The sequence below is a fragment of the Aricia agestis genome, chromosome 1 (assembly GCF_905147365.1).
Source record: "Aricia agestis chromosome 1, ilAriAges1.1, whole genome shotgun sequence".
Taxonomy (NCBI): domain Eukaryota; kingdom Metazoa; phylum Arthropoda; class Insecta; order Lepidoptera; family Lycaenidae; genus Aricia; species Aricia agestis.
The window spans coordinates 16,389,927-16,411,064 of record NC_056406.1 but is presented as its reverse complement, the minus strand read 5'-3'; the positions used below and the strand labels follow the sequence as shown (position 1 = coordinate 16,411,064).

The window sequence follows — 21,138 nt, the reverse complement described above, 5'->3', positions numbered from 1 at the left end:
AATTTTATTTTCAAGTCTGAAGTATCTTTTACTATATTGTTAAAGTTATTTTTATTTTGTGAGGAATTTGTTTTTATCAAATACGAAAACATTATAAATTGCATTTCAAAATATTCCAGGTAACTTTGAATGATAAATTATCCGAAATTGCTAAGGGTTCGGGTAAAACATATTGAAAATTGTCATCAGAAATCGGAAATTACACGATACGAGATCGACGAAATTGGAAATGGCTGAAGATTTGAATTTGACGTCTATTCGGTTTGCGTTTTATTTCAATATCGTGCTATATTTACAAACCGAATGTTTTATATTATACCTTTGTACTTTATAAATCATCAAATAACCACAATAGACACAACGGTATAGCGATATAGTAACATGCGCGTTTTGAAGCACATAATTTATGATTGACAAGTTATTGATTTTTTTAAGAACATTTTTTTTCTTTATATTTCGCTTGTCCTGATATTATAAACACATTATAGGTATACACATATATTATCTCTTAATAGGAAGTAACGCAAGTTTAGGTACAATACAATTGTACCAAATACGGGACCGACCGTGGAACTCAGTTCAACGTTTATATAACTCTACTTACTTTTGTAGCAAAAATGCATTTTATTCGATGTTATCTTTGAGTATGAGCTCCATCTATTAAATAAATTTACTCGTGACAAGTTAATGCACTTGTTTTATTAGAATTGCTTTTAAAAGCGCAGAGATAAGACAGTTACGTTTAACGTCTTCTTTACGAGTCTCGGACAGATCTGTATGAAACGGCCGCTATATTAAACGCTACTCGTGTAGCTTAGCTAATGGTCTATTCGAACATGGCGCAGTGAGCAGTAGAATTGCGAATAATCCGGCCGCAAGCCTGCACCTAGCGGGTGGTAAAGGGCCCAAACACTGGACATAATTATGCACCGCTCGGTTCAGCCGGGCCGACATAAAATTGTTCCAAAGCCGTAGCGCCGTTCACGTTTCATTCCGCCCCGAGCTCGTTTCGCAATTCATTATCACGAGGAATGCCAACTAAGCTTCAAATATTTTAAAACATTCTCGACGTGCGAATTTTAAATATTTTTGCGAGATCTAAAGTATTCGAAAGTAAGACGCCATTTATTCTTTTTTTAATAAATTTTTAAAAATATCTTGTAATCGTTAACTTAATCACCAAAAACTTTTGGTGATTAAGTTAACGCTTAATTGGGGTTCGTTTTATGACTGATAAATTTGAAATTGAAATCGTGCTCTCAATCCGTAGTTTACAACGGCTCCTCGAAGCGTATTTGGCCCATAAAGCGTCTGCAACAAATTAAAGCCGCAACGAGGCTTTTTAAGAGTCCTCGCGGGTGGCGTAAACCTTTGATCAAGTGTCGGCGGGCGGGATGGCCGGGATCATGTTCCCGTAAACTTTCACGGGACGCTGGACGACCGGCCCGCGCGCTGGTCGAGTGTGAAAAACGTTTAAGAAACCCACTAATATTATATAGGACCCACTAAAGGCATGTGCACACGCACTATTAGATTATTTATATTTCGAACAATATTATTTGACAGTTTTTGTTCGATAAAAGAACGCAAATATAAAAAGTGAATTTTGGAGCGTTTAAATAAGAAATTTTGTTACAGTTAATAGGTTCATAAACAAAAAACAAGAGCAAAATTTTCTTCCACCATTTATTTTGAGTTCAATACACCGTTTAATATTTTCTGTTAAACTCCAGTTAAACGCCATCCATTTACAGCTTGTTTGACTGACGAATATTTGTTTCATAAATTACCATACATAAAAAAGGTGTAGCTCGACTATGTGCTGTGTATATTTGTTGTTAGCGGCGAGGGTTTGCGCTGTAACGATTATGTAGCGAGCGTTTCGGGGCTTCTCTATAGATGCATAATTTATATGAAACTTACCTCCTGCATTGATACCCCATTTTGTATTGTTTCTTTGTGTCTTTCTTGTGTTAATGGAATCAGGCGTTACTTTGCGGAAATCCATAGTTTAAATTTAGTTTGTTATTATTTTTTTAGCAATATTCCGCGAAAACAACTTCCACCTTTAAGTAAATGAGTGAGTGTACGCATAGGCATGCGTACAGCACCTCCCTCCTCCCACACTGCCTATGCGTACACTCGCATGCAAGAACTTGCAAACACCACCACCACACAAGCAATAATGTTGGCAAATCCGTGCAAGGCCCCTCACCACCATGCAGGTTGAAAACCTCGACGCGCGTTTCGCCCCAACACCGGAGCATCCTCAGGATGTGGACTCTACGAACAACGTCCGTTAAGTGCCGCCAACGGCCAAAACACCGCCTTTTATACACTATCGAGCCCCGCTACTATCCCCACTACCCCCACTACTCTCACTAGTACCCCCGAACATATTAATAAGCGGTGACGTAGTCAAGCAAGTTTGGTCATTCAACAATGCAAATCTGTTATTTTTCTTTTCTTTTATGATCTCTAATTGTTCCAACACGCTCAGCCGAAAGCCTTTATCGCATTTATGTAAAACTTTATAGGAATGGCCATCGGGCACAGTATGATTACTATCTAAAAGATGTTTAGCAAAATGTGACTTATCAGGATGACCATTTCTATAAGCCGCGATATGTTCTTTATACCGAGTCTCGAAGCTGCGTCCAGTTTGACCCACGTATACACTATCACATTCAGGACAATCGATCTTATAGACACCGGATTGATATTTTTTATCAATCTGGTCTTTATTATGACACAAATGATGTTTTAAAGTATTATTTGTCCTGAATGCGACATGCATATCGTTGCTTTTCATTATTTTGGATAAGCGTGCAGATACCTCTCCCATGTAGGTCAAACTGGACTTATATCTAACTATCTCTTTATCAATAGGACCTGCGTACAAAAACTTAACCAGTTCTTTCTTGTTTTTATTTTTCAAAATATTATTAATGATTTTTGGACTATATCCGTTGGATATCGCAATTTGGAAAATAATATTAAGCTCATTTTGATAATTATCTTTACTAAGAGGGATTGATAATAATCTATGAACGTAACTATGAAAGGCCGCGAGCTTGTGTTGCCAAGGATGACATGACGATGCATGAATAGTAGTATTAGTATATGTCGGCTTGCGAAAGATTCCAAAACTGTGTTTATTATTAACTCTAGTAATAGATAAATGGAGAAAATGTAGTGTTATTATCTTCACATTCTAATTTGAATTTAATTTTAATATGTTTCTTATTTAGTTCTTTTACAAATACGTCCAGTTGTCTCTGTGTACCCGTCCAACAAAGAAAACAATCATCTACATATCTAAAGTAATATAAAATACTTTTATTAACGACGATATTTCTTTGTTCAAAATCGTCCATAAATATTTCGGCCATCAAAGGACTTAAAGGTGAACCCATAGCTAGACCGTCTTCTTGAACAAATAATTCGCCGTTAAATCGAAAGTAATTTTGTTCCATGCATGTTTTAGTAAGAGTAAGCAATTCATTACTTTCACCAGGAGGTAAACGTTTTTCTAGTGCATTCCTTAAAATACCCAATGTTTCCTTACATGGAACATTAGTGAATAAACTATCGACATCAAGTGAAACTAATTTGCAACGAGGTGGCAAAGTCACATCTTTAATTTTGTTGACTAATTGTAGACTATTTTTTATGGCATAAGGTGGCCGAAATGAGAGCTTTTCTTTTATTCTGAAATTTAGTGACTTTGCCAGCTCGTATGCTGGTGCACCTATGTATGAGACAACTGGACGCATGGGAATATCAGTTTTGTGAATCTTTGGCAAGCCGTACAGTGATGGTGCGCGAGGATTCATTGGGATGAGTTTTTTCTTTGATGATTCAGTTTGAAAGAAATATTGATTGTTATTAATGACTAATTTAAGCTTAGCTAAAAACTTGTTTGTTGGGTCAGAAGGAACCCTTAGAAATTGTTCACCCTGAATCACGTCATTTACTCTGTCCAAATAATCGTCGCGCTCCATCACTACTACTGTGTTACCCTTATCCGCTTTCGATATTACTAAGTTATTATTATCTATTGTTTGTTTTAATGACCTCAAAGCCACTCTTTCGGGGTTAAAAGAAGAACCGGAAGGAGTACCTTTGATTTCGTCGGCTAGTAAGCCCTTAACCATGTTATCTTTCTTATTAACTACGGCAGTTATTTCCGAATCCACCGCAAGCATTTCCAAAGCATTCTGATTAATATTAGGAGTGATATTATATTTAAGACCCTTTTCCAAAAGTGTCATCTCATCCTTGGCAAATTGTACGCTGGTTAAGTTTTTGACGCGAGGGTGGAAGGAAAAAGGTTCAGACCTGGATTCTGTACGTGATTGGACCATCCTGTTTTTATTTACTAAAGTCTGAAGCTTTTTCCTTTGACTTAAATATTTAGCGTGCACTTCGATTGCTGCGAAATGGCGTGCTTTTTCATCTAAGCGATCGAATTCGATATTATGTAATTTAAAAGAGAGCTCGGTATAAAGAACTTTGAGATGTAATTTTAAATTATCTCTAACGGTAAACCAGTGACGTGACTCTTCGTTAAGCCAGATGGTCTCGGCTTTTTTGATAGCAATATTGGAGGCTCGGCTGTGCGTGTTGGTTCTTACATTAATATAATTAGGAACAACATTTAGACGTTTGCATTGTTGATTGAACCAAACATTTTGAGCGGCTACACGATGTAATTTTGTTAACTTAATGTAGAGTCGTGCCTGATCGGTCATGCTCACCGATTTTAAATAGTTAATGGAATCAGGCGTTACTTTGCGGAAATCCATAGTTTAAATTTAGTTTGTTATTATTTTTTTAGCAATATTCCGCGAAAACAACTTCCACCTTTAAGTAAATGAGTGAGTGTACGCATAGGCATGCGTACAGCACCTCCCTCCTCCCACACTGCCTATGCGTACACTCGCATGCAAGAACTTGCAAACACCACCACCACACAAGCAATAATGTTGGCAAATCCGTGCAAGGCCCCTCACCACCATGCAGGTTGAAAACCTCGACGCGCGTTTCGCCCCAACACCGGAGCATCCTCAGGATGTGGACTCTACGAACAACGTCCGTTAAGTGCCGCCAACGGCCAAAACACCGTCTTTTATACACTATCGAGCCCCGCTACTATCCCCACTACCCCCACTACTCTCACTAGTACCCCCGAACATATTAATAAGCGGTGACGTAGTCAAGCAAGTTTGGTCATTCAACAATGCAAATCTGTTATTTTTCTTTTCTTTTATGATCTCTAATTGTTCCAACACGCTCAGCCGAAAGCCTTTATCGCATTTATGTAAAACTTTATAGGAATGGCCATCGGGCACAGTATGATTACTATCTAAAAGATGTTTAGCAAAATGTGACTTATCAGGATGACCATTTCTATAAGCCGCGATATGTTCTTTATACCGAGTCTCGAAGCTGCGTCCAGTTTGACCCACGTATACACTATCACATTCAGGACAATCGATCTTATAGACACCGGATTGATATTTTTTATCAATCTGGTCTTTATTATGACACAAATGATGTTTTAAAGTATTATTTGTCCTGAATGCGACATGCATATCGTTGCTTTTCATTATTTTGGATAAGCGTGCAGATACCTCTCCCATGTAGGTCAAACTGGACTTATATCTAACTATCTCTTTATCAATAGGACCTGCGTACAAAAACTTAACCATTTCTTTCTTGTTTTTATTTTTCAAAATATTATTAATGATTTTTGGACTATATCCGTTGGATATCGCAATTTGGAAAATAATATTAAGCTCATTTTGATAATTATCTTTACTAAGAGGGATTGATAATAATCTATGAACGTAAATATATCGCGGCTCGGTATAAAGAACATATCGCGGCTTATAGAAATGGTCATCCTGATAAGTCACATTTTGCTAAACATCTTTTAGATAGTAATCATACTGTGCCCGATGGCCATTCCTATAAAGTTTTACATAAATGCGATAAAGGCTTTCGGCTGAGCGTGTTGGAACAATTAGAGATCATAAAAGAAAAGAAAAATAACAGATTTGCATTGTTGAATGACCAAACTTGCTTGACTACGTCACCGCTTATTAATATGTTCGGGGGTACTAGTGAGAGTAGTGGGGGTAGTGGGGATAGTAGCGGGGCTCGATAGTGTATAAAAGGCGGTGTTTTGGCCGTTGGCGGCACTTAACGGACGTTGTTCGTAGAGTCCACATCCTGAGGATGCTCCGGTGTTGGGGCGAAACGCGCGTCGAGGTTTTCAACCTGCATGGTGGTGAGGGGCCTTGCACGGATTTGCCAACATTATTGCTTGTGTGGTGGTGGTGTTTGCAAGTTCTTGCATGCGAGTGTACGCATATGCAGTGTGGGAGGAGGGAGGTGCTGTACGCATGCCTATGCGTACACTCACTCATTTACTTAAAGGTGGAAGTTGTTTTCGCGGAATATTGCTAAAAAAATAATAACAAACTAAATTTAAACTATGGATTTCCGCAAAGTAACGCCTGATTCCATTAACTATTTAAAATCGGTGAGCATGACCGATCAGACACGACTCTACATTAAGTTAACAAAATTACATCGTGTAGCCGCTCAAAATGTTTGGTTCAATCAACAATGCAAACGTCTAAATGTTGTTCCTAATTATATTAATGTAAGAACCAACACGCACAGCCGAGCCTCCAATATTGCTATCAAAAAAGCCGAGACCATCTGGCTTAACGAAGAGTCACGTCACTGGTTTACCGTTAGAGATAATTTAAAATTACATCTCAAAGTTCTTTATACCGAGCTCTCTTTTAAATTACATAATATCGAATTCGATCGCTTAGATGAAAAAGCACGCCATTTCGCAGCAATCGAAGTGCACGCTAAATATTTAAGTCAAAGGAAAAAGCTTCAGACTTTAGTAAATAAAAACAGGATGGTCCAATCACGTACAGAATCCAGGTCTGAACCTTTTTCCTTCCACCCTCGCGTCAAAAACTTAACCAGCGTACAATTTGCCAAGGATGAGATGACACTTTTGGAAAAGGGTCTTAAATATAATATCACTCCTAATATTAATCAGAATGCTTTGGAAATGCTTGCGGTGGATTCGGAAATAACTGCCGTAGTTAATAAGAAAGATAACATGGTTAAGGGCTTACTAGCCAACGAAATCAAAGGTACTCCTTCCGGTTCTTCTTTTAACCCCGAAAGAGTGGCTTTGAGGTCATTAAAACAAACAATAGATAATAATAACTTAGTAATATCGAAAGCGGATAAGGGTAACACAGTAGTAGTGATGGAGCGCGACGATTATTTGGACAGAGTAAATGACGTGATTCAGGGTGAACAATTTCTAAGGGTTCCTTCTAACCCAACAAACAAGTTTTTAGCTAAGCTTAAATTAGTCATTAATAACAATCAATATTTCTTTCAAACTGAATCATCAAAGAAAAAACTCATCCCAATGAATCCTCGCGCACCATCACTGTACGGCTTGCCAAAGATTCACAAAACTGATATTCCCATGCGTCCAGTTGTCTCATACATAGGTGCACCAGCATACGAGCTGGCAAAGTCACTAAATTTCATAATAAAAGAAAAGCTCTCATTTCGGCCACCTTATGCCATAAAAAATAGTCTACAATTAGTCAACAAAATTAAAGATGTGACTTTGCCACCTCGTTGCAAATTAGTTTCACTTGATGTCGATAGTTTATTCACTAATGTTCCATGTAAGGAAACATTGGGTATTTTAAGGAATGCACTAGAAAAACGTTTACCTCCTGGTGAAAGTAATGAATTGCTTACTCTTACTAAAACATGCATGGAACAAAATTACTTTCGATTTAACGGCGAATTCTTTGTTCAAGAAGACGGTCTAGCTATGGGTTCACCTTTAAGTCCTTTGATGGTCGAAATATTTATGGACGATTTTGAACAAAGAAATATCGTCGTTAATAAAAGTATTTTATATTACTTTAGATATGTAGATGATTGTTTTCTTTGTTGGACGGGTACACAGAGACAACTGGACGTATTTGTAAAATAACTAAATAAGAAACATATTAAAATTAAATTCAAATTAGAATGTGAAGATAATAACACTACATTTTCTCCATTTATCTTTTACTAGAGTTAATAATAAACACAGTTTTGGAATCTTTCGCAAGCCGACATATACTAATACTACTATTCATGCATCGTCATGTCATCCTTGGCAACACAAGCTCGCGGCCTTTCATAGTTACGTTCATAGATTATTATCAATCCCTCTTAGTAAAGATAATTATCAAAATGAGCTTAATATTATTTTCCAAATTGCGATATCCAACGGATATAGTCCAAAAATCATTAATAATATTTTGAAAAATAAAAACAAGAAAGAACTGGTTAAGTTTTTGTACGCAGGTCCTATTGATAAAGAGATAGTTAGATATAAGTCCAGTTTGACCTACATGGGAGAGGTATCTGCACGCTTATCCAAAATAATGAAAAGCAACGATATGCATGTCGCATTCAGGACAAATAATACTTTAAAACATCATTTGTGTCATAATAAAGACCAGATTGATAAAAAATATCAATCCGGTGTCTATAAGATCGATTGTCCTGAATGTGATAGTGTATACGTGGGTCAAACTGGACGCAGCTTCGAGACTCGGTATAAAGAACATATCGCGGCTTATAGAAATGGTCATCCTGATAAGTCACATTTTGCTAAACATCTTTTAGATAGTAATCATACTGTGCCCGATGGCCATTCCTATAAAGTTTTACATAAATGCGATAAAGGCTTTCGGCTGAGCGTGTTGGAACAATTAGAGATCATAAAAGAAAAGAAAAATAACAGATTTGCATTGTTGAATGACCAAACTTGCTTGACTACGTCACCGCTTATTAATATGTTCGGGGGTACTAGTGAGAGTAGTGGGGGTAGTGGGGATAGTAGCGGGGCTCGATAGTGTATAAAAGGCGGTGTTTTGGCCGTTGGCGGCACTTAACGGACGTTGTTCGTAGAGTCCACATCCTGAGGATGCTCCGGTGTTGGGGCGAAACGCGCGTCGAGGTTTTCAACCTGCATGGTGGTGAGGGGCCTTGCACGGATTTACCAACATTATTGCTTGTGTGGTGGTGGTGTTTGCAAGTTCTTGCATGCGAGTGTACGCATAGGCAGTGTGGGAGGAGGGAGGTGCTGTACGCATGCCTATGCGTACACTCACTCATTTACTTAAAGGTGGAAGTTGTTTTCGCGGAATATTGCTAAAAAAATAAAAAAATAATAACAAACTAAATCTTTCTTGTGTATTGATCTTAATTTAGTGGGAAAAACCATCCACTTTATTAATTGTTGTGCTAATATTGAGGAACAATTTCATTCATTTTATAGACATATTTTATCTAGATGCGTTACCATACAAAATATTTGCGTATTCAATATTTCTTCTTAAAATAGCTTTTAACTTTAAGCTTCAGGCAATCATTTTACTGAAGCATTGTTGTATGAAATACTTAATACGCAAGGACATATACAACTACATACGTATACATTATAGTCACTGAGGTGCGTGTTATAAAGGCAGAATCTGAAATCTTGTTGCGATATTTAGCGAACACTAATGATGTGATTTAGCGAGTGAAGATCTTGTAAGTAACTAAGAGGGCCAGTTTAAGTTACAAGCTACTTCCTTATGGCTAACAATAAGATGTTATAGTCCAACTGTGAACAATTGCTTGTTTCAACTTTTGTAAAGAATTGTAGAGTACAAACTGTATACTTATATTATAGCAGGGTAATTCCTTTGTACGAATGAAAAACAGCAAAAAGAACGCAATGTACAACAAGGATTAGCTAGTTTATTACTTTCGCAGACTACGAACGTAACAAAATAGAAATGGTAGAACGAAAATGCTCCTCGCGTTCTGGTGATTTTTAATACCACCTCCATTTCGGTCGGTTATCTTGAGCCCCAGCGAAATGTATTTACAGTTTATTAGAATATTTACACATACAATAACGTCTCCCGCGTACCTCCGCGCGGTGCGCTCCCCGCCTTCGTTTCGTATTAAAATATTTCCCTATCCCCCGGGGATTCCAACTATGATCTCCGGTCGTAACTGAGTTACAAGTTTTTTCCGTATATTTTCGCACGCCATAAAACCTTCGAGATATCGAGGAAAATGTAAAACTTTACAAGTTATAATGAACGAATGGAACTCGTTTAAATGGGAACCAGAGTTGACAATTTAAAGTTTGTCGTAGTTTAAGAGGTGAGAGGCGTTAGGCGGGGTAGGGCGGGCGGCACTGGCATTGATAAAGTTGCAGTTCACCGGGAATAAGTGACTTAAACGAAAGTCGCGAATTGGAATCGGTCCTTAAACACTGCATGTAGCAGCCCGGTACCGGCGGTCGGCGCTGAGTACGCGGCGGAGGCGCACTACAAGTTTATGGAAATTCCGGAGGCGACGTTGTTTCCGTGCAGTTAATAATAAACACGCGCTCTCTTAATTGGAAAAGTTTAAACCGGAGGAATATTACCTGCTGTGCCAACTGAATCGGTTTTGGTAAATGGAAACAAATAATAACACACTCCACACTCATGTGACACTACATAGGCGAAATTGTGGATCGAGTCAAGGAAAAAATGTTGTTAGCATTTATAATGGTTCCTTGCATAATAATTACAATAAAATTATGCAACATAGTACATACTTAATCTGGTTATAACATTAATACGTTGTAAAAAAATCTTAAGTAAATATTCATGTTCAAAGAAAGGGAAAGTGGAAGATAAACATCACAATATCCATGCCAACTATTTGTTATTTGTGATGCAAATATGCACTCCCTGGATGGAATTTATTTGCCTACTCGTTCGCGTTTCTATGTTCTTAGGGTTAAACTCTTTAAAGATCTGGACATATTTATTAGGGTCGAAGTGACCGCGATGCTTTTGTTGGCTTATTTATATAACAAACGATCGGCGAGAGCCAACCGAACACTAACATTAAGCGGTTCCATTCCGACCCGTCTGGAAAGTTTATAGCGACAAGGCGCCGCGCGCCGGAGCGCTCCGCGCGGTTGAAGCGAGTGCAATTGATACAGTTCACTTTAAAAGTTAAAATAGTTAACTGGATAAATGTTATTATAGCGAGTAAAATGTATGAGATTTTGTTGGAAAGTTGGCGGCGATTGTTGAAGAAATTGGCCAGCGAATATTTTACTCCCTCAGAATAATCGAAGGAAAGGGGAGACCCCGCTTCAAAAGCAGCAGACTATTGAAAGTATTCAAATGTATATTTTATTTCATACTAGCTGACTCGGAAAATGTTGTTTTTCCATATATTTCCATATATTATGATATTTTTTCCTTTTCTCAGGCCGAACGAATGTTACATGTACTTACATACAAAATTTCATTCAAATCGGTTGAGCCGTTTTGGAGGAGATTATTAGTTGCTATGTTGTTTAAAAACTGTGTAGCTATGCTGCTTAGTCACATAGTTTTTAGGGCTCCGTACCCAAAGGGTAAAAACGGGATCCTATTACTAAGACTTCGATGTCCTGTCCGTCTGTCTGTCTCCAGGCTGTAACTCAAGAACAGCTAGAGAATTGAAATTTGCACAGAATATGTATTTCTGTAGCTGCTGTAACAACAAATACTAAAAACAATCCCATACAACAAACATGATTTTTTAAACATTTTTTGCTTGGTATCAACTGAAATGTTCACAAAATACTCAGTTTTATTTATACTTTAATAAATAATAATAAAATTTAAATAAAATTAAATAATTGAGGGGGACTCCCGATACAAGAGCAAAAATACAAAAAAAAAAATATTTTTTTCCTATTCTTGCTCTATAGTGGTACGGAACCCTTCGTGCGCGAGTCCAACTCGCACTTGGCCAATTTTTCTGTTTTAGACATTACGAATTTTTCGTAGATCTCTCCGTGCAAAGCCAAATTGGTTGAAGATTGTATCGGTACAACTTTATAGTGCAATATTTTTTCTTATATTTAAATCTTGGCATCTTCTCGTACAATGCACGGCGCACAGTCACCAACAAAGCACTCTCATAACTTTAATGGACACTGTTAAATTTAGTATCCTTCCAACATTTTATGCTCGGTTAAAAGGTTTTGAACTGAAACAATGGTTACTTATTTCGTTTTATTTTAGCTGAAGCTGTTAGTCTATTTATCTATAAGAATTTCATGGTATGGGAGCATAGGTACCTATTACACTACTGAGCAAATTTAAATTTATTCAATAAAGTTACCACTTCTCATTAAAAATCTACCTGCTTACTTCTATTTAGTTTCATCTATCCTACTTCTAAAATTAGAAACAAGCATCGACATACACTAATAAGCTCCGATCATTCTAGTCTGGTAGATACAATATCGTTCACAGTCTTTTTTAAACTTTTATTACGACTTGCAAATGAAAATTAAAAAGTTTTAAATTAAAACTCTTAAAATAAAACGAGCAATTTTCGAGTACTTTAACAGTTTAAGATAATAGATTTTATTATTAAAACATAATTTCATGGGACGCTGAGAAAAAAGCCAGCTGCCACTGGGGAGACATTAAAAATATTAAAATAAGTAATTGCCCTATCACGCCTGCACCTGACGCCGTGGACTTAGGCTTCAACTCTTCGTTTTCTTTATCATTTTAAAATTGTTTCCATACTCATAGTATAAGGTGCTCAAGTTGATATAATTCCACCAACCACCATAAAAAAAAACACTTGGTATTTACAATAGTTGCAAATAAAATTGCATTACAATAACATGAAACGCATAACCAACGGATATACTTCAATTTAATTTATTATTTTAAAAACACAAATTAATAAAAACGTATTTATAAGACATTTTATGTTTATATTATTACTTCATTTGTAATATTATTTTAGCACGGATGAGAAAGCATTCAAACTATAAGGGTGAAGCCAAACGAGCGTAATTTTGTGAGTCGTGACTTCGTGAGTCGCAGGATGTCTACTTGCCGCGTAAATATCTTTTCGTACAAATAATGACTCACAAAATTATGCTCGTGTGAATCAAACAGGACTTTTGTATGAAACTGAATGCAGCAGAATTTCTGCCAGACGAAATTCTGCGCTTCATAACTTACAAATTACGGTCGTTTGGCTTCACCCTTATAGACTATTTTATTAGGATGTTTGCCAAACTTCTTATGTTATATAGGTATACGAGTACCTATAAATAGGAAATAAAAACACAGACTAATCATATCAGCCTGATCTCATCAAACTTTTTAATACAGTGCTGGTAAGTTAATAAAATAAAAGTGTAAATTAATTTAAATTGAAAAACATAACAAGCTCAAGCGCCTCTCCATACAAAAACCAATGGTGGTACTTTAGCAGCGCATGAAAGATGCGTACCTAGTGATGAAAGTAGATTGAAGTGTGTAGTAAAATAGGGGGGTAAGTAGAATGGAATACTTACTCAGCTCCATTCTTTCCCCTCTGAAGCATGCCCGCTCGCGCCATCATGCCCGAGCCCTGCAAAAAACAAGCGATCCATTAACGACGCGGCCCTTTTCCGTGTCTCTGCAAATACTACTAAGAGCTGCTTTATCTTATTAGATGATATAATTTTCCCATAGGCGTGTCATATGACAAGATGATATAAGGCTAGGTGTATTTAATGTAACGTATCTGATGAGCTCTTACTTTGCGTTAGTTAATTACAATCAACTCTGGAAACAAACGTATATTTTGATGCTTGACTATTTACTTATTAGGTCCTTACATAATAAATGAAATTGGCGTTTTGTATGGGAGGAATATAAAGTCGATTTTTTGTATAGTATCTTATATCTTTAAACGAGCAATTCTTGTATATATAGGTATATAAATATATAATTAGAATCTCGGAATCGGCTCCAACGATTTTCATGAAATTTAGTATATAGGGGGTTTCGGGGGCGATAAATCGATCTAGCTAGGAATCATTTTTAGAAAATGTCATTTATGATTTAATTCGTGTTTTATCGAATACCGAGCAAAGTTAAGTCAAATAGCTAGTATTTAATTAATCAAAGTATGTACCATTGTTATCGATGCATTTTTCCCATCGTAAGGGTAGTTCGTTGATCCCTTTTACTAAAAAAAACGGAGGGACGAGAGTCAATAAATTCTATGAATGCGGTTGGTACTGCCACTAGTTGATTTTTTTTCCTTGTAGGAAGTTATCCAAATTCCGAAAAAAATTGTAATCAGTTGGAGCAAGGTCCGGGGAGTACGGCGGATGTCGCAGACATTCCAATTGCAGCTCCTCCAGTTTTGCGGCCGCCTGTTGTGCAGTGTGTGGTCTAGCGTTGTCCTGAAGCAGCAGTGGCCTAGAGCGATCTGAAGGTCGAAATTTCCAGAACGAAAACGTTGGAAGTTGGAACCAAAACCGTACCTACCGTGTTTTCTTTTGCGACACCAGCGCCATACACATTGTTAATTCTTCGAGCTGTTTCTGCAGTACTCGTGCCACGGTAGAACTCATATTCGTAAATAAAGCGATATTTCAATTTTTCCATTGCGCGATATAAACGATTTTAGAACGATTTGAGATCAACGTGGTCTTTTTTTAAACGGGCTTTGGCCCACTACACATTCCCACCACTGTGTCTCCTGTGTCGCCAGGATCGACAGCGGTATCCAAACACGAAAACCCTTTGATATGATCTCAGAGAGCCCGAGGGACATGCTAAAGTTGTCTTGGGACCCGCAACGAAATTAATCAGAAGAAAATAGGGGGACTAGGAAGAATTCCAGATTCCCTCCCCATATAAAGCGGGAGACAGCACAAAGTTGCAGTGACCGAAAGTCAAAGAACTGGAAGGGGGAAGCACCACGGGAATAAACGTTAATAATAATAGTGACTACTACGCTAGAGCTAAATTAATTTATTGTGTTAGACTGTTGACAGTAGTAATTGTGACAAAAACGCTTGAAGGCACGGAAGTTCCTAGCGCCACAATAGACATAACGACCAGTAATTCGACTGCAAAGAGACGGACAGGTTTCAATATCTGTCAAATTCGTCGGGTTTCACTAGGATTATGAACGGAATGTGCCTCGCGCTGGCTGATATAATTTATTTTTAAATATTTAAAACAAAGATTTCAAAATTGGATTCTGACAATTTTAATCGCATGTGCCAAAACACAAACAATAATACGACCAAAGAGGAACAAGTCCAGCGAATATGTCATAGTTTTAAATTCGTAGGTAACAAGTTAACAACCCTAGCGACGATTTTCGTCATAATACGTCAAATTTAAAAATTTCAACATCAGTTCTAAGTCGGTATACTCTATCATTCTGTCTACTCTGCTAGCGCTGTCCACGAGATCACCGTAGTATCATCCTGGTCTGTACAACAAAACGCCAATTTCATATGTAAGGACCTAATAATAACTATGGATTATAATTAAGTGTTTCACATTTTACGCAATAATTGCCACATTTAACAGGATAACTGTAATTTAAAATGAATTATATGTGTTTGCATAATATAACGTCCCCGGAGTGCATAGATAAGATAAACGTGGCGCATTTCATGCCGGGAGGATAATTTGATTCAACAATCGGACTGCTCCTCTCCTCGATAAAGGTGGTAATTTAGCAGGCAAATGGCCAGAGATCCTCCGAGAGCCAGATAGATTGCTATTTGTGAATATTTCAATGTCGAGAACTCGAAATGGCACCGTTCAATACAAACAGCTCAACCCGAGGACCTGCAGCTTAAATACTTGACAATACATTTGTATCACGGGCCCTGAATAATTCCAGATGGCGAGGATTGCTACGAAACGTTAATCCCAATTAATATTATTTTATAGATTAGAGCTATTTATAACGATTCAATTGATACTAAATACAGATAAAATTGAATTTGAAGTTGCTTCAAAGACAAAATGATGTAAAATAATGTTCGTCTAAAGTTTTTTACTACTATGTTTAATATTTATACATAACACTAGCGACCCGCCCCGGCTTCGCACGGGTAAAAATATATAGCCTATGTCACTCACTGAATAAATGATTAAAATCGGTTTAGTAGTTTTTAATCTATACTAATATTATAAAGAGGTAAACTTTGTTTGTTTACTCATAGATCTACTACGACTACTCGACTAAGAGCTGGCGACCAAATCGGTCATGTGGCTTCAGCTGTGTTAAAACACCGTTAGCTACTTCCCTGAACAACCCTTTCTGATAATCTGCGTGCTGGCTGGCCGCGGCCCGTGGGCGGTGGGTGTGGGAGTAGTGCGGTGGGGAAAAAAAAATGTCGGTTCAGCTTTATTAAAACTCCGTTAGCTACTTCCCTAAACAACCCTGTCTGATAATCTGCGTGCTGGCAGGTCGTGGGCGGTGGGTGTGGGAGTAGTAGGGTTGGGTAAAAATTGGAAAAATTTAGTTTCAGCGACTTAATAGTGTTTGCGATGATTAATTAATATCTTTATATATATATTTCTTGTGTGCGTGTGTATGTGACTGAACTCCTCCTAAACGACTGGACCAATTTTGATGAAATTTTTTGTGTGTGTTCGTGGAGAGTCGAGAATGGTTTAGATTTACAGTTTGGTCTACTGGAAAATGTTTTTTCAATTAATTTCTTATTTATAAGGAGTTGTTGATTTTGGAATGTTTTACATTAGCTCCGGCGGACGGCGCTATCATCGCATTCAATATTATTCTATTTCAATTTTAGTTTGTCCTGACAGATGGTGCTACGATTAATTTGAAAAAAATTTAGTTATTCAATTCATGTGCTGATTAAAATATTAAATAAACTAGATGTCCCGCGCGGCTTCGCCCGCGTAAATTAGAAATTTTACAGAATCCGTAGGTACATTTTCCCATAAAAAATATTTCCCCCGTTTTTCCCACATTTTCCTGAGTTTCTTCTGTCGTATTAGTCTTAGAGTAATAATATAATATAACCTTCTCGATAAATGATGAGTCTTACTCGATAAATGATCTATCTAACACTGAGATAAGTTTTTAAATCGGACCTGTAGTTTCTGAGATTGACGCGTTCAAGCAAACATACTCTTCAGATTTATAATATTAGGTAGATATAGATTTTTTTTAATTATCGCTTGACAAACTCGAGTCTCGATCTAAAAGACTATGATATGGTAGTGATGATGATGATGATGATGATGAAGAATGTAATTTGCATAGTAGCATATGCTTTCTGTTCTTAAAACAACGCCGAAACTCCCAAACTTGTATCTATAAAGAATCAGGAATTCTCTCAGCACCTTCCGAACCACAGTATACCAGGTATATCTCGGTGCAAAATCTTACTTGTTGGTAGCATATGCTTAGAATACTTTTCACGAAACCGAAGTCACCATATGTTTCCCTATAAGTTTTGAGGAGTTCCCTCGATTACTTATGGATCCTTCATCAGATCATCACTTTTCTGAATATAATACCAAATTGGGATGATACCCTATATACCAAAAGAAAAATTTTGAAAATCGGTTAACCAACGGCGGAGTAATCGTTGAATATAAGAAAACGAACATAACACCTCCCCCATTTTGAAAGTCGGTTAAAATTGTAGCCTATGTGTTATTTATTTAATATTTTAATCAGCACATGAATTGAATAACAAAATTTTTTTCAAATTAATCGTAGCACCATCTGTCAGGACAAACTAAAATTGAAATAGAATAATATTGAATGCGATGATAGCGCCGTCCGCCGGATCTAATGTAAAACATTCCAAAATCAACAACTCCTTATAAATAAGAAATTAATTGAAAAAACATTTTCCAGTAGACCAAACTAAATCTAAACCATTCTCGAATCTCCACGAACACACACAAAAAATTTCATCAAAATTTGCCAAGATAAGATAAATCCGTTCAGCCGTTCTCGAGTTTTAGCGAGACTAACGAACAGCAATTGATTTTTATATATATAGATTTATCTTTCGATTTCTATATAGTCTTATTAAAAAAATAATCGGACAGAGTAACAACTTAAGTTAGCTAAAATAAAAAAATAATCGGACAGAGTAACAACTGAAGTTAGCTAAAATTGTGTTTATTTATGTACTATGTATTTTGAGACTATGCAATTTTGTCGCGTTCGCGATTCACTTTCACTTTTGTTGAGTTTCAGAACGCGATATTAGGTCCTCCAACGCGCACGCGAATTTGAACTTTATGCAGCGGTAATAAATTACAAATTGACTCTCCATTTTATTTAGAAAACGTTTGTATGGGAAATAGAAAAATGCTGTTTTGAGGATTTTCCCGGCAATTATTCGAATTTTTCTCACCTTTTAAACCTTCCCTAGACCTCCACGAATAATTCAAGACCAAGATAAGATAAATCCGTTCAGCCGTTCTCGAGTTTTAGCGAGACTAACGAACAGCAATTGATTTTTATATATATAGATAACACATAGGCTACAATTTTAACCGACTTTCAAAATGGGGGAGGTGTTATGTTCGTTTTCTTATATTCAACGATTACTCCGCCGTTTGTTAACCGATTTTCAAAATTTTTCTTTTGGTATATAGGGTATCATCCCAATTTGGTATTATATTCAGAAAAGTGGTGATCTGATGAAGGATCCATAAGTAATCGAGGGAACTCCTCAAAACTTATAGGGAAACATAATATGGTGACTTCGGTTTCGTGAGAAGTATTCTAAGCATATGCTACCAACAAGTAAGATTTTGCACCGAGATATACCTGGTATACCGTGGTTCGGAAGGTGCTGAGAGAATTCCTGATTCTTTATAGATACAAGTTTGGGAGTTTCGGCGTTGTTTTAAGAACAGAAAGCATATGCTACTATGCAAATTACATTCTTCATCATCATCATCATCATCACTACCATATTATATCCATCACTACCATTTCATAGTCTTTTAGATCGAGACTCGAGTTTGTCAAGCGATAATTAAAAAAAATCTATATCTACCTAATATTATAAACCTGAAGAGTATGTATGCTTGAACGCGTCAATCTCAGAAACTACAGGTCCGATTTAAAAACTTATCTCAGTGTTAGATAGATCATTTATCGAGTAAGACTCATCATTTATCGAGAAGGTTATATTATATTATTACTCTAAGACTAATACGACAGAAGAAACTCAGGAAAATGTGGGAAAAACGGGGGATATATTTTTTATGGGAAAATGTACCTACGGATTCTGTAAAATTTCTAATTTACGCGGGCGAAGCCGCGCGGGACATCTAGTAAATTTATAATTTTTTCACATGGATAATAAATAATAATGAATAATCGGCCAAGTTCGAGACGGACTCACGCACGTAGGGTTCCGTACTGGTATAGACCGAAAGTAGACAATTATAGATATTTATAAGATCTACATTTACTTAGAACATTGTATGGTTCTATCTTTTATAGTTTAGGCAGCGTACGCAAAATAAGTAAATTTTCTGCTTGTTTCGGAAAAACTGAAATATCTTACGGAACCCTATAATTTCCAAAATAAAAAGTAGCCTATGTTACTCGTAAATAATGTAGCTTTCGAATGGTGAAAGAATTTTTAAAATAGGTCCAGTACTTTTTGAGCCTATTCATTACAATTAAACAAACAAACAAACAAATAAAGTTTACCTCTTTATAATATTATAGTATAGAAGTATAGATAAGACATTAATGTTACTCATAAAAAAATTGGTATAGCAAGCATAATATTATATCCACAATAATGTTTATTTTGAAATGGATACTTAAGTACCAATTATACAAAATAAGTACCAATATGAGCATCCTGCATGAGCTTGTCAAATATCGTATAAAAGAAATGGAATAACACAATGTATGCATACGATTGTGTTTTAGCGATCTAATCAAATTGGATGTCTAAGCTATAGCGAATCCAATCTAGCGAACAAATGAGAAACATATTATTATTGTCGTGCGCTCCTTGTATGAATATCAAATTGTCGTAAAGATGGCTTTGCATTTGTACAAAACACACAGACTAAATCAGCCACATAAAAAGTAAATACGATTCCATTGTGCTCCTAATTTAGAACCAATTTATTTGGAACGACATTTACATTTTAAAAATTTAGACTCCAACTTAATAATTCTGAAAATAAACTCTGAAAATATATGGTGCCAGGTATTTTGGTCGCAGATTATATGGGAATGGAATGAGGTAATTCATAGATTTTTTCTAGATTTAGGACATATTTTATGACATAAAAACATACGAACTATCGTTTTAAATTACACGAACTAAACTACAAATATTGTGAATCTCTCTACATATGTGCGTAAAGCTAACTCGACCTGCATTATTTCGCTTAGACTTCCCACAAACACGGCAAAGCAAACACGTCTTGTCATCTGCGCGGTCGAACCTCGCAGGCCGCGGGCTTAAGTTTATCGTAAGGAGTGATTACACATATTATAACGACCCCCAAATCGCTTCAAGTGCTATTGAGCTCGATTGTAAACTCGCAACTTGTAAGGAGAATGAGTGACAGCCTGACAGGTAATGTACACCCTTCTGGCTCGAATCTAGAGTCCATGGGGGTGCGCTCAGGTGCTCAATATACATTCCAAGGACAAACGACACGGTAAGAAAGTAGATGGCCGTGATAATAATTGTTGTAACAACAACATAAACAATAAGATAGAGAGATAAGACAAGCTACACGAGCGTGACATTGTTTTACTACTTCAAGTTAAGTAGTGTCTAAACACACTAGGCCGAAGTTACGCGGCGTAAATTACGCATGATATGCCCGCAATGTATTTTAAATTACCGATGACATACTATTCCGTCCGTATTTTGTATGCGTTGACGTAATCATGCGTAATTTACGCCGCGTAACTTCGGCCTAGTGTGTTCAGACACTATAATCTCGCTAATTTGATTTGGGCGTCTTTGGTGTACTTACTATAAAGGGGGTAACAAAACTAATTGATAATACTTAAGGTTGTGTTGACTCCCCTGTATAGTGTTCACTGTGAAAGTAGCAGCGCTGAGAGAGCATTTTTTTGAGATTTGTATGTTTTGTTACATAATGTCATAAAATTTATAATGTGTTATTGTTTAGCCGTTGAAGGAACGAGGTGATT

General features: G+C 36.7%; 1 protein-coding gene across 3 annotated transcripts in view; it reads right to left on the bottom strand.

Moving 5' to 3' along the window:
- Positions 1-21,138, bottom strand: part of LOC121727706 — a 185,469-nt gene that overhangs the window by 61,162 nt on the left and 103,169 nt on the right. For all 3 annotated transcript variants that reach the window (XM_042115682.1, XM_042115698.1, XM_042115690.1), the window contains one exon: positions 13,493-13,548. In XM_042115682.1, coding sequence (XP_041971616.1) covers positions 13,493-13,539 — 47 coding nt within the window. In that variant the 5' untranslated portion in view covers positions 13,540-13,548. The remainder of the gene's footprint in view (positions 1-13,492; positions 13,549-21,138) is intronic.